Here is a 15,680-nt window from a genome sequence, read left to right as displayed (position 1 = left end):
TCTGTGTGACTCTGGCATGGAGCCACAAAGATCATCTGATTTCTGCTAGCATTTTCAATACTGCAAAATAAAATTTTAAAATACTCCTGGCTCAACCCCAATTTGTGAGCAAGTCTGAACCAATTTCATCCTCTGTCTCTTATTATTGAACCATTCCAGCCACTCTCAAAAATTTGTACTCCATCTGACAGAATTGGAGACAGGACTAAGCACTGAATATTCTTAGTATGCAACACACAGTTTGTTTTTCAGGATAATTTTAACTGACTTCCATGCACAGAAACACAAGTATTACATGCCTATTTTGTGTGCCATGATATACTGGAAATGAACAAAACCAATACATTCTGAACTTAGTCAGGAGGCGAGCAAGCAGGTAATGGGAATTCAGAACAGCTTGCATAAGAGTTTGTATTACCTGTAAACATTTTTACATGCTCTAGATTGATCCTCAAGAATATTAATTTTAAGCTGTTGTTTATTCTTTGCATTTACTGACCTGATTTTTTAATTTCACAGAATCACATAGGGTTGGAAGGGACCTCTGGAGATCATCCAGTCCAACCCCCAGCCAAAGCAGGTCCACCCAGAGCAGGGTGCACAGGAATGTGTCCAGGCAGGGTTTGAATGTCTCCAGAGAAGGAGACTCCACCACCTCCCTGGGCAACCTCTTCCAGGGCTCTGCCACCCTCACAGGAAAGAAGTTCCTCCTCAGGTTTAGGTGGAACTTCTTATATTTAAGTTTGTGCCCACTTCCTCTTTTCCTATCCCTGGACACCACTGAAAAAGGACTGGCCCCATCCTCCTGACACCCTCCCTTTAAGTATTTATAAGCATTGATCAGATTCCCCCTCAGCCCTTCTCTTCTCTAAACTAAAAACACCCAAGTCCCTCAGCCCTTCCTTGTAAGGGAGATGCTCCAGGCCCCTAATCATCTTTGTAGCCCCAGTTTCTAATATATCTCTTCCATGGAGACGCACCATCAAGCATAAGCTACCTTTAAACTGTTGTGCTGAGATGGCAATCCAAAGAAATATCAGGTGAACCTTAAATGATAAAAGCAACTGGTAAAGTGACTTAGAGGACTGGTGGTGTACAGCAGATCACCAGCAAACAATATAGCACAGCACCTTCATTGGCCATAACTGCCACATTCCTGACATATCAGTGGGACAGGCTACACATAAGCAATTCAACTTACGCTTTATCCTAGTGAATTCTGCTGTTTAGCATATTTCTACAGCAATGAGAAGTTGAATGAGTCCAGTGACTATACAAATATTTGAATCCATACGATGCAGACTGTAAAAGCCAGCTGGATGTCAGTAACCCCTGTACGACAAGTACCTCAATTGGAAAAGACCTGATCTGTGCTCCCTATGGACTAGCCAAAAGCAACCTGGTTTAATGTAACAGCATTTCAGGACCACAGTAGTATGAAGTCATGAACACAAAACCAGATGATTACAATTCCTAAAGGTAGTAAAGGCAAACAAGTCTGCACAACCACCACCTGACTTCACAACACAAAAAAAGTGACAAAAGCGTTAAAGAATTGGGAATTACAAAATGTGGGAGACAAAAAACAGAAGGCAAAAATCAGCAAGGTCAGTGTGTTCTGATGTCATACTTCAATTCATTACACATGCATCCTGCCAAACTAACAAGAAATCCCTCCACCTCTTGGGGATCTCTGTAACTAAAAATAAAACAATTTAATTTATAAAAGGAAGGGAGGGAGGGAAAGAAAAGAACAGTGTATTTCCTTTTTCTGACTCTAGAACTGTGATCCCAGATTTGTGAAATGTAAACACAATCTGAACATAATACACCAAGAACTTCATCTTGTTTTGGGGTAGGGCAACTTCAAACAACATCTTAATTTACATTAAAGAATGGTTTGACCATTAGATCAAAAGAACAAAAGCAAAGAGGACAACTACAGTATACCTGATAACGGCTCAGAACATTTTCAAAACATCCACCTTTCTTCTACACAGGAGGCTACTAAAACCAGAGAGACATGGAAAAGAACAGTGGATTACACTGGCACTTACATTTCCCAAATGTCCTCTGGCAGGTTAGCTGGAATTTCTGTTAAACCCCTTCCTCGACAATCCACCACGTTGTTGCTGCAGGTGCAGGCAGATGGGCAAGTGATGGAACTGGCACTGCACGACGAAGGTTCGGACTGGGAACCTGAGACACAATGAAAACATTAAATGTTAGTTTTGAAAAAATGATCCCTGAGATTTTAACAGCAAAATACATCAGCGTCTGATTTTTTCTGTATTCTTTTACTATATTAAGTAATAATTTATTTGGATTCAGTGAATATAATGTGCTACAAATTAACTGCAGAGAAAATGTGTAGAAGATTATTGTGTTCTTATTCTTCCTCAGTCTCCACTCTGCCAACCTCTTTCCCTCATGAACGCTTCTTCGGTCCCCTCCATCAGCAGCCATATCTATTCATTCAAAGATTTAAAATATAAGCCTTAAGATCAAGTAGTGTTTCCAAAAGTTATCTTTGCCTAGAAGTTTCCATTACACAAACACTCCTTGAGTATTTTTACATACTGAGAGAAGATCATCATCAACAATGACTTATGTTTTTGAAATGAGGCAACCTGTTATGGCATAAAGACTGGAAATATAAAGCTAATTTTTTCAAGATTAGACAGTGCAGTTAATGAAAACACAAAATAATTTAGAAAAAAGTGAGTTCAAACCTTCAAATCCTTTTTTAATCTAATAATTCCACTAAAAGACATGAAGCTACAGAGCAAAGCATGAGGACGTTACTCTATATACATTCTAGTCAATCCATTAGATTCACATTTAATTGTTATTAAGTTTTTTTCAAGACTGTAGCAATTATGTCAATTTTACTGTTATGATTCTTACGTTTAAAAATTTTATATATACATACACTTAGACACAGATAAAGGAGCATGGATTTGCTACACTAATTGAGGTTATCAAAATGTAGCAGTTATTGACTTATTTATGATGAGTCATATTTCTGAAGTACATGTCACACCAGAAACATCAAGTATCTTTTTGACGAGACACAGAGGACTGAATGTAAAGGCTTGTGTTGGTAAGAAGTGACAAAACCATAATAGAAACAGGAAAAACTGGTATTTATCTAGATTACAGTAAATTATAATCACAAAACATACTTGGTTGGAAAAATTGGACTTTTGGTTGCAAAAATTAAAATATCATAAGTGTCAAATTACAAAAAGCTGTACGTTCTTGGGGTTTGTCTTGGAAAAGACCCATGATTGATACTTTCATAAATTTTAACTGCAGGTGACAAAAATATTTGTTTGCATCAATTTGTAATCCAGTGTAATTATGACAATTGGAAAAATAAAAATGGAACAGTCTTATAAACTTTCTCTCTTGATTTATGCTACATACCCTCTGGTTTAGCCCTTAACTAGGCACAACAAAGTCAACTCATATAGCAAGCCTACATATGTTCCTGTTTTCAAAGACTTTTAATGTCAGAAAGACACTCAGTGACACCTCTAAAATCATTATTTTGAAGGGCAGATACAGTTTGAAAAGATGTCAGCTGAAAACTTCAACGGGCTGACTTTAACTGTCAATACTTAGAAAAATAGTTTATATTGCCTCAAAATGCACACAGGCCTCTTTGCATAAGAATAGGAGGTTTGTTCTTACAACCTGATCACCTAAGTTTTACATTTTCTTTTTGTCTGCCTACACTGTGGTGCCATGCTCAAAACAAAATAAAGAGTGAGGGAAGTGCAAAGAAGCTATTGTAAGAGAGAAATTCTCCAACTGGGATGAAACACTTCAGAGCAATCCCTGCTCTCTGGGAGGCAAAAAGAAAGCTGGCAGCAAGGTCAAATCTTCCACGCACCCGTTATCATCACATGTCTGATGTGCTTTGCAGCAAGGGGAAAATGCATTTTGCACAGCTGTAACACTACAAAATACCACTGTGGGTTAGAGAAGGGCTGATACACTCCCTTTTCATTACGGCACAACATCAAAAAAACTGACGTATTGCAGTTGGAGTTTTAAGAGCCTGTTACTGACTCTACTGCATCTAAATCAACAGGAGAAGATCCAGTGGAACTGAGCTCATCACCTCCACGTTTTGAGTGACACAGTATTGTAGAGTGCTTTACACTAAAGAAATGGTTTGAAAGGAGGTTATTATATAAAGTGCGCTGAATAGAGAGAGAAAAGACAGAAACACCAGTCTTTCTTCAACAAAAAGCAGGGAGCAACAGTAACAAAGTGATAATTAATATCATACTACAGTTAAATACCATGGAACTTTGCAGCAACTTTTTGAATGGACAGCCCAACAGGTAAATCAGAACATCCTTTATGCTGCCCACTAAGCCTTTTGGATCCTGTCCAAACAAACACCTGACACATAGCTGACCAAAGCCAATAGCAGTCCTTTTATTTACCCTGAATTTGGACCAAAACCCATTTGCCTGTGATTTCCCACTACAAAAGAGGAACTTTTATGTAAGCAGAGTTTTGATTTATCGCTAGCGAGTAAAACAAATAACCAATTAGTAAACCAGGGAAATACCTGATGTCAAAATAGAGAAAACAATATAATGTCTTTATTCTTAGCGCAGATGCAACCAAAATGGGATGAAAAAATAACAGTTTACACTGAAAGAAAGTAAAGAAAGAGGCTCCCTTTATGCGAACTCTGTATTTTCCACATAGAATGAGTGATCAGTTTTCTCATTTAACTTAAAATAGGGTGGAAAAGAAGCATTTTTATAAACATAATTCCTCATTATAGGCCTGAATTCTCTCAGTGCCCCAAAATATACAATACTCCTGCCACTTCTGACTAACATTTTGTGCTTAGAGTAAAAATACTTTTGATTTCATGATGAATACAGCTCTTTATATTTGGTGAATTTCTTTCTTCTTCATAAGCAGAACTAAATACAGACTGTAGATTTCTGACAACTTTAATGAAACAAAAAGACTTTGCGCATAAATTGCTGTCATTATTATCAAATGCTTTTGTTTATGTTTTTAATTTGCAAAGAACAAAATACTGTATTACACATGCACACCCAACAGGTATCTAGCACATATTCCATCAGCTCTTCACAGTCATCTGTTAAGGTAAAATTTTCTTGAATAACACTATACACAGAATTTCAAATCTGATTTGGATTTAACTGTTTCAGTTAAATGAGGGTCTACTGTAAGCTCCATAGCAGATCTATAGAATTACAGGACAAAAAAATCCAAGAGAGTTTAATGTTTGTATAGCTATAGAGAGCTGGTAAAGAAATGCCTGGTCAAGAAAGCAAGTCTAAGTAGGCTATGGAATTTCAAGTTCTTAAAATTCAGGTATGATTTTCATAGGCATGCAGAGTGTAAGCATACAGAAAGATGAAGGGTCCCAAGGCAATAGAGCCTCTAGAGAATCACAGAACTGTAAGGGTTGGAAGGAACCTTCAGAGATCACCTAGTCCAACCCCCTGCCAAAGCAGAGAAGGATATCTGAAATTGGAAAATGATTTCTCCTTCTGCTGCCAGTACTTCTTCAAAAGAAAAGACAGAGTAAAAGCAAAAATATTTCATGATTCCTGTTTGTGTCCTTCACAACTGCAGTAGAGTCCTTATGGCGTGGATGTAACAAAATGAAATGGCCACACACAAGCCAGCTGCATTTATATTATTTCCCTTCTGAAGTTCATACTCTCTGTCATCTTATAGTTTCACATTTTTTCTGTTACACAGCAGCACTAGTTCACCATGTTAATTATATTTTTCTCTAAGAGATAAAAATCATCAACTCAATTATACATTTTGCTATAAAAAAACCTAACACTAACAAATTGTGGAAGCTAGGATAGGAACATGATTAACAAAAATTACTGTGCTTTTTGTGCCTGATGTAGTGGAATGACAGCCTCAATGATTATGGTAGTTAATATCTGGCACGCCGTTAGCCTGCATCACTTCATTGTACGGCCTCAGACTATAGGTTAGGGGGAGAGAGGAGACAGGGGAGAGACTTAGGACCCAGCAGCTTACAGAGAAATTAACTGCTTTTTACAAATGAGCATCTCATTGGCCTCTCGCCTTTTAAGAGCAGCAAATAGATTGATATTACAATTAGAATAGAATTGTTATGGTGTATAAATGAATGGTTTAAATGTCACAGGCATTTGAAATAAATTTCGCAATGACTAAATAAACTAAATAATCTCATTTGCACTGACACCCAATTATGGCACACTAAGTAGTGTGCTTTATTACCTCCTCACCTATCCAATTGCCATTGCAGCAGTTCTTTTCCACCAGCAAAATGTTAGTTATTTGTAAAAAATATTAATGAATTTTGCGAAAAATCTGACAGGATTTACCAGTTAAAAATCACTGGTGGTTTTAAATCATTTTAAGTATAGCAGACATGAAATTCTCAATCAATAAACAAAACACTACAAGTATTGCAGATCTGTGGATATACTATGACCTTTTGTGGTTTAATTACACAGCCATTGGAACTTCTTACAACGCTGGGACATCTGAAATCAATTACTACTTCACAAGCTATAGTTTCCCTAAACTCCCAGTAATACAATCTCAGAAAGATACCTAAAGCAGATGTATTGCTCCTGACTGGTGTTTGCATCCCAGCATTAAAATACACTTAAGTGTGCATAGTCCTGCAGAGAGATATGGGCAAGTCAATCACAACTGACTATCTGCACAGTTAACACTCCTTATCGATGGCAAATATTCCACTAGTGGAGAAAAAAACTGTACAAATGTGTTTATTCTACAGGAATATGCAGCAAATGGTTTATGCAAATATCTCCATCTATGGTTGTTCAACAGCTTTTCGCTGAGCACAGCATTAAGTATTTACTATTAGTGATTTGAGCCCCTGATTGATGATGTTAATACCATCAAGTTCATGGTATGCAAAAATTTGCTAGTCATGAATATTCACTATTTGATTCAAGTTCACTGTTTTGCTGAACATTCCCAAGCAGTAAATTTATCTGTTAAAAATTCATGGCACAGGAGCACAACCGTTCCGTAGGCAAAGTCAACACCAATTGGTTTACAAACAAACACTGAGGAATAAAAAAGGAAATATCCAATCGCACTGAAGAGAAGGTCTGAATGAATAATGAACAGAGCCTACTTTATTCTACAAAAACCCACTTCGTTTGTTTCAAAATTTATCAGTGAAGTAACACCACTGAAAATCAGACCTTACATCACATTGTCCTATCCTAAAAGCACTAATATTGAAATTATTTAACGAAGATATCACCAAAATTGTATGGAATACTTCCAAACAAAATAAAGTAGAACAAAGAAGCCGGCTCACCTGTAACAACTGAGATTTAATATATAGATTTGTTCTGCTGAAGGATTACTAAAACTGCAAGAGAATCTGTGAGACAATTTAAGTCCTTAAGTTTGTTTTCTCTCAGGGCAAGAGAATCTGTGAGACAATTTAAGTCCTTTCAAAACTATGACAAAGTTTGTTTTCTCTCAGGGAAAATGTATTCCATTATATCTTCCATAGGAGGGATTGAAAAGTAAGAGTTTGAATGTTTCCTCTGCCCTGTGCCCACTCAGCCTTTCTTATCACGTCTTTCTCCAGCCTTGTCACCACAGGCATTTTCTCCCCAAAGCAGCCAGAACTTAACTGACTATTACATCATAAAGAAGGCTGTTAGTTTGTATTTAGTTCTCTGGGCTTGTACACTATTTGCTCTTCCAAAACAGGCTGGAGACTACCAAAATAATGTCACTAGAAAGTCTTACAAGACGTAGTGCTTCTGCAGCTCAAATGGCATCTATGGACAGTAATCTCATTACAGCCAATTCCACAACTTGTATTAGCAGTCTGTAAGGTTCATATGAAGTGACATTTAAAAATAGGCCCAGAAATAATACAGGGAACTTATAAATATATTCAAGCATAAAAATTAAGAGGAAGACAAAGGATACCACCTGTACACGGCTATATGAGGGATAATGGTCACGATCAATTGTAAGCCTATGAAGGAAAAATAGTTCTGGAATGGCCTTCTACACAGGTTATCCATTAAAGAACCTGAACTATTTCACGATGAAGTTTGATAAAGTTATTGAAGGGGCAGGAATAGTTTAAGACTATGCTTTGAGTCTCTGGGGTTTGATTTGCTGGTATTTGAGAAGGAGTTTTAAACACAGCTTGATTTTGTTTGGTTGCACATTTGTCTTTGCCCCCCGACCCCGTCGTGCCGCAGCTGACACCGGGCTTTCCCTGCCTCAGCACAAGAGCTGGTCTCCTCAGGAAGAGGATGGGATTCACTTTAATGAGAAGCATTACAGGGTGACACAGCTATTGAGAGGACTGTCAGGCAGAATGGGACATTCCTCCCAATAATGACAGCTGAGGGACCTGCCTGGTCACCAGCTCACCCAACAGCCAGATCTGGGGCGAGGAAACGCTTTTTGCCAGATGAGTGGCCAAGGACTGAAGACTGAGGCATCGTCCCCTTCCCAGAGCTGCCTCAGAATCCCTTGGGCCACATTCTTTGGCATTTAGGACACCCTAAGGCAATAGCAACCTTTCTTGCCTACCTCCCGGGACAGGCTGGGGCTGCTGCCCCCGGTCTTTTGCAAGAAACCTCTGGTACATTCAAGCTCTGTATGGTACCTGGAACTTGGAGGATAACATTCTTACGGATCTTCTGACCGAAACATGTTTGCCTGCAATTAGAAGGAATTAATCCAGCGAGCCAGGAGATCCAATCAGTTTTGGCAGGAGGTGCCGGTGCCAGGCGCTGGCAGGGGCTGAGGCATCAGTTTTGGCAGGAGGTGCCGGTGCCAGGTGCTGGCAGGGGCTGAGGCAGGCTCTGTGAGGAGAGGCTGGGGCTGCCCCTGCCGGTTCCGGATGGTTCCAGCCGGTTCCGGCCGGTTCCAGCTGGTTCCAGAGCAGCCCAACCCTGCGGGGCCTGTCAGGGAAGCCCAAAGCTGTATTCGAGAAAGGGCAAAATGGTGCCAGGCAGCAAGGAGTGAGGAAAAAAGTGTGAGAAACAGCCCTTTGAGCAGCAAAGTCAGTGAGTGAGGGGGGGAGGAGGTGGTGGAGCCGATCCTGTGGCCTCCCCAGCCCTGCTGAGGAGAGCGAGGGAGAGCGGGGTCTGGCAGCTGGGCATGGGCCACCCGCCACAGTTTTAATGCAACTATATAACATCGCTAAATTTCATTGTCAATAAACCAGAAATTCACGTGAATCTTATATTGACTGTGTGCAACTCTGTATTTACTACCCATTCATTTAGGGAACTCTGCAGTCATTTTATAAGCAGCAATATGCTTTTTTTAATTACTCTTATTGAGTATCCATAAATGTGTCGCCCATCACATACGTGTATCGGACAGAAAAGACCACAGATTTCACACAAAGGCTTGGCCACATACTCAAGGTCAACCCTGCTCCTTGGCATTTAATGCCACCTCTCTGCGAAGCCCTGGGGACACGGCTGTGGCCCTGATCCGAGGCACGACAGACCACCATGTGTTGCCAGCGCATACCAAAACACCACAATCCTACTGGTAATAAAGCAAGCCACCGGTTCTGGACATTAGCATAAAAACTAATCACATTATTATTCTTACAGCAACAGTTCAAAAGCTCAATGGCTCAATAATCATACCCCAACCCACCATCAAGAAACAACCACTGAAGAGCTACATTCTCGTTATGAAAACGAGAATTCCAAAGCAAAGGTAATTATACTGAAAAGGTAAGACATCCTTTTCAGACAGTAAAACTAACTTTACTGTAATTTAAAGCCAATTTTCAGCTTCAATCTTGAAAGAAATATTAAAGGCTTTAATAAATACATATTTATCCCTCAGATTTGAAAGATAGTCCCCTGAATAAAAGACACCATATGTTGCATCGTACATATGAAGCAATTCACGAAGTAGATTCTTACAGTATGAAACAACATAACTGCTAGTGCTAGAGTAAACTTAAACTTGTAATAAGAAATTTAATGGAAAGAAACAAACTCTGGTAAATTGCGATTAGTATCCCTCCAAGCCTCCTATAGGATTTCATTTGAGGATCAACTAAAAAATGCACAGTATTGAAATGTTTCTTTAGGCTAGGTCAATGTTAGCTTCTAGTAGCAAATTATAACAGCAGGTACAAATTCTATCAGAGTTCCACAAAAATTTTCTGAGACCAAATTTAAAGAATGATTTTTACCAAAAGGCTTTAAAAGTCATAGGACAGTGGAAGTCCTGCATAGACTCCATTGTAAGAACACTTACTGGGTCTGTTGATGGTCGCAAAAAGCATGAACCAACTTGACAGTGAGAAAAAAAAGATGTTATTTGTCTAATTGGACTCACAGGTCACTTTTGGAAAGAGGTCAAAGTTACATGAGATGGTTAAGCTCACTTTGAGAAGCAGTAAAACAGCTGTACAATGAAGATGTCCCGCACAGCAGAAAATGAGTATCCACATGCCACAGAGAAGAAGGCCCTCTCCTCCCAGGTGGTTTATCCAGCTTCCTGTGACCATGAAAACTGAGGCCCGTCAGCAGCCCTGCTCTGCATGAACTGGGATGGGCTGCATGGGGAGAAACTGCTCTGCTCTCTCAGGAGCCATTGCTACTGCCCAGCACTAGCAAAATCTGCACCTTCAGCAAACAGGTCCCCCCATCTTTAGTTTCCAGGGAGCACCAATCTTCCGTGCTGAAAGGAGCAGACCTGCTGCTAGTGATGCAGATATACAACAGCTCAGTCTACTAAATAGGAGCAGGTGGGAGGAGTTCCTCTCCCCACACACGTTTCCTTTGGCATCTTCTGAATGTTCCCATTAAGATACTAAGCTTGAGGAGTGACACTTTATTAGTTACTTATTGTTGGTTTTCTCCTCAAAAATATGCTATGACGTTATTAGGAGAAAAATGGAGCAAGACGAGCTACTGAGTTTTGTGGTCTGGGCCAGAGAGTAACAGCTATGTTTTAAGACCGTTTGAACTCACATAAACAAATAAATCTGCTTCCTCATTAGGGCTTCCAGTCTGCAGCAGGAATCTAACATATTTTCCTCTTTATTATACCTCAGTTGCAGTCTCACTGTGTGAATCAGAAACTTTAGATCTTCAACAGAGATTTGGATCAATCCACTATTTCCTTAAAATCAGTATCAGTTTATTTAGCCAGAAATCACTAGACACTTGGCTCTGATAATGATTTCACTCTTGCATTAATTTCAGACTGAAGTTTAACTTATTTCATCCAAATTATGCATCTTTATTTTCCTCAGGTTACCCAGTGGGTCCCGTCCAGAACACTGAAAAGATGAAGGTGCTCCTGATGGTATCGCTTCATGAAGCCACTCTTTCAGTTTGCAAAGCTTTACAGCCACACTAACGCAGGTGAGAAAACACATTATGACTTGACATAGCTGATCAATATGTAGATTAATTTCAACTTCAATAAGTAAAGAGCAGGTAGAAGAAAAATCAAAGAGCCATAATAAAACTTAGATGAGAGGAAAATGAAATAAATTTACTGTCCTAAGGAGGTCAGAGGAGGACAAAGAGGCAGAATGAGAGAGTGTGTTTCAGAGAGACAGAGTTAGAAAGAGAGAAGCCAGTTCAACAGTGAACCATCTGAACATGGGAAGGAAGCTGGGTTTGATCCAAGCAAAGACTGGAAGGCTCTAAGAGCTACCAAGCATAAGCCAGCACCCCCAGATGCTTCTCCGCGAGCTAAGGGAATAGAAAAATAAAGAGTTCCCAAGGATCAGAGTGCAGGTAGCATTTCACATGACATTAAGTCCTTGCCTAGTGTACTGTTTCTCTCGTCATGGCAACGTGGCAGTGAATTGCAAGGTTATGGTGGAGAGAGGGGAGAAATACCTCATGCTATGTGCAGCACATCAACTGCTGCCACACAATTTCTCCCTCTACAACATACTGTCTTCTTAGGAGACTGTCTCACCAAACACAGCCCAGAGCTCAATCAGGGGCTGTGCAGGAGGAAGACTCTGCTTGGAGATTTCTTTGGGAGCAGATGGCTCTAAGGCAAAGGCCCAGGAAGGCTGCTCTGTCAGGGGTGGCTCTGGAGGAGAGTCTCTGCTACCAGGAGGGGACAGCTTGCTGAAGAATGCAGCCAGAAGGCTCTGGTGGGTGACAGGACTGCCAGCAACACTCAGTGCTCTCTCCCGATGGCGAGGGGCCATCTATCCCAACCCTGCTTGGTTCTGCTAATGACCTTTCCCCTGCCTCCTCAGTAACACAAATCCAATTAGACATATTTGCAAACCTTTCTCCAGGCAACTGCACACTATTTAATCCTACATATTTACCTGCCGTTCTGAGCCAAACGCTCATGGGCATGAACAACTGAGACATGGAATAGCTTTTCCTCTGCTCACAATTTGCCTACGAGTGCCATCCAAATTAGCATTTTTATAATTTATGTGCACAAGTTGAACAACAGTTTTGCAACACTGACTCTCAGTTTACACAGGTACGACTCAGTTTACGCAGATATATCTGCACATAACTCTGACTTTAGCAACATTACCTTAAGAGACTTTGCACCTAATGCTTATAAACATCACAGTACAGGACTGGTAGCACCGCATCCAGAAGGAATCAAGCAATTTGGGTTCCAGTTATGGCCCTTCACTACCAGTGTTTCATTTTTTCTTTTCCAACTTCCGCTGTTCCTCAGTCTGTAGCATTCTACATTTGTTTCCAAAGGAACATTTGTCATAAAATTATTTAAAAAACCCACAACTATTTTTGCATAGGATTTAAAGAATAACCAGAAGTCAGTTTTTCAAGGATGTTTTTCTTCATTCCCAAAATTACTTGATTCTCCTCTTCCAGCTTTGAAGAAAGCCACAGCACAAGTTTTGAACTGGAGCGCTCTGATGAAGCCCATTTTACAGTGGAGGAAAAGCTGGGTTTGCTTTTGCTGTGATGATATTCCCACCTCCATAAAAACACAAGTGCTTGAAATGCTGAACCTATACTTAAACAGAGTAGTTCACTACATTGTATTTCAGCTCTTCGTAACTGTGATGCAAAGGCGGCTTTCACTGCCAGCTTGAGGCTAGTTACAGTGATTCATATAAGCTTAAATTGTATAAAATTCCTTTGCAGAGAGACAAGCTCAGTTCACTGTTCACCTCCTGTCCTAGTTTGACTCCATAGTCAAACATGAAAAAATTACGCTGTAAAACCAGGAATAAGAACTGTAATAAGGCACAGGGAAGATTTATATCCTCTTTAAACTAGCTGTCCGTGTAGGTTTTTGTGGAACTGGTAAGTACTAAGCTGAGTTCTCTGCTAAATCCTCCACTAAAATGAGCCCTTCAAATGCATTTCTTTTTCAGTATATTTCATTTCACAAATGAGGGCTAGGGGATACAGCTGATGGACTCACTGGAAGATTCTTTCCTGTAGTTTTTATTAATTTATGTTTTAATAAAAAGCAGGCCAAGCTTGAGAGTTCTCGTACGTGTTCTTAGTCCAACAGGCAACTGTTAAAAACCTTTTCCCTTTTGGAAATCACAGCCTGTATAGAAAACTCAGTTTAGATGAGTTCTGTCCACGTTACATTTCTCATTCAGCAATTATTATCTCCTCTCTTGATATTAACAACTCTTTTTCCTTCACCATATCATAAATCCAAATAGCTGAACTCATGCCCCATCTGAAACTTCATTTCGTAAGAAAGAAATGCTGTCACTACATCTCTGGTAAAATTAGATTCTGCTAATAGCTTAATTCATTTATCCATTTCTTTTATCCTTCCTCTCCCAAAACTGTTAGATTTCTAAACTTTTCTTTTAGTTAAACTTCTGATGTAATTTATCAGATATTCTGGGCATCCTCAAATCTCCCCAACTGTGTAGAAGCTGCTTAGTGGCTCTACATCACTGCTACACAATTTCATTTTCCATGTGCCCATAACACTTCCTGCACACCCTCCAGGGCTGGGCATTAATTTACCACCCATGATATAGTTAAGGGAATCAAACCCTTCTTCCCTACGTACAGTCGATTCTCTCTCTCTTTGTCACATGTAAATGAAACTACAGAAAAAAGCCGTTCCTGACAACATTCCTAGCACAAGCACCTGTGCTGTATTTCCATCAGTCAATACATGTACCCAGCGAATAAAGCTTTAGGGCTCACAGGCTGAGAGAGACAAAGAACACAAGGCCACAAGACTCACAGTCTATAAAGATTAAGACTCACATCCACTTCATAAGAAGCTCCCTGTGTTACTTACCATTTGGCCTGTGAAACTTGTGTCTGGTATCTCCCTTTTTTCCCAGAGCATACACACTGCCATGTCTCTCCTCTGCCAGATCTCTTTCAGCCAAATTCAGATTTCTTTTTCTTTTTCCAATTTTTCTGTTTTTCTTTTTTTTCTTTCTTTTGCTGCTTCTTTTAAGAATATGCATTTCTATCACAAAAGAGCCAAGTGCAGTTCAGAGACATGACGAACAGGCCCAATGTATAGATACACAGTTTGGGAGTTGGCCGTGTATCATCAGCCTCATTTATCACTGTGGAAACTTGTAGAACAATGAAGTGCATTGGCGCCCTAAGAATCCTGTTTCAGTCCTCGGGATAAAATCTGCTCCTCCTGTTCTACAGTCCAATCATTTCCCAACAGACTCAGATTAGCATTTTCTATTTCCTTTCTTTCGTATTCCAGTCAGCTGTAGAGCTCTTCCCTTGAGAAATACCAAATTATCCACACTTAACTGATTTCTTATGTTGATATCGTTGGCAACGCTAAACTAGAAAAAATAATTTGAGAACTGAAATATTAACTGGAATCCAATAATTCTTATAAAAATGGAAAAATTAACAATTTGATCTACTCCCATGCAGTTTCACAACGATAAAAACAAACAGCACTGCCACAGCATGGCATTCAAACCCAACAGCATCATTTTCCGCTCGCTGTTTTTATGTGAATTTCAATATAAGACCATCGGCTGAGAGATAAATGAATACTTGACATCATTACCAGAGCAGACAAAGTCCTTCTTCTGAACCTCTGCCACGAGGAAGCCCCGCAGGCTGACAGGAGCCAGGCAGAAGGTGAACTGCCCGATGGTGCGCCGCTGCCGCAGCCAGTCAGAGAGCCAGGCCAGGTGGCAGTCGCAGTGCAGGAAGTTGGAGTGAAGCCGCCTACAAAAGATCAAACAGCCCTAAAGTTATTAATAGGGTGGTTTTTTGGCTTTTTTTTTTAACAGAAGACACACACCAGATCAATTAAACACAAGGCTGTCTGGCTCTTCACTACAATTTAAGTAGGACCATTGCAGGTTAATGGTTACAGCTGAGTCAGGTCTTGGCTGCCTACACTGCCATATAATATACAAATGTCCACAAATAAATTAGTGCTATTATTTATAATGTCTCGGAAGAATGCAGTTAAATAATTACATGCCTACAGGTAATCATGAGCTGGCCATTCCAGAAAAAAGAGCATGCAGAATCTAAGATTCCTCCAAGTAATCACTTCAGCTGCAATTTCACAGCAGAAATAACCGCACGAATGCGATACCTTTGAGTGAATCCAAAGGATGGCTTGGCTAAACACAAGGCTCAGGCTGAAAAACATGGTGACAGGTGATTCTT

General features: G+C 39.9%; 1 protein-coding gene across 1 annotated transcript in view; it reads right to left on the bottom strand.

Moving 5' to 3' along the window:
• Nucleotides 1-15,680, bottom strand: part of LOC106891544 (slit homolog 3 protein-like) — a 554,801-nt gene that overhangs the window by 218,264 nt on the left and 320,857 nt on the right. The window contains exons 8-9 of the mRNA XM_014948178.1: nucleotides 15,064-15,227; nucleotides 2,058-2,199 (exon numbers count right to left, since the gene is read on the bottom strand). Coding sequence (XP_014803664.1) covers nucleotides 2,058-2,199; nucleotides 15,064-15,227 — 306 coding nt within the window. The remainder of the gene's footprint in view (nucleotides 1-2,057; nucleotides 2,200-15,063; nucleotides 15,228-15,680) is intronic.

The sequence above is a fragment of the Calidris pugnax genome, unplaced genomic scaffold, assembly GCF_001431845.1.
Source record: "Calidris pugnax isolate Ruff unplaced genomic scaffold, ASM143184v1 scaffold27, whole genome shotgun sequence".
NCBI lineage: Eukaryota > Metazoa > Chordata > Aves > Charadriiformes > Scolopacidae > Calidris > Calidris pugnax.
Note: the sequence above shows the minus strand (reverse complement) of the source record. Positions and strands in the feature narration are given on the sequence as shown.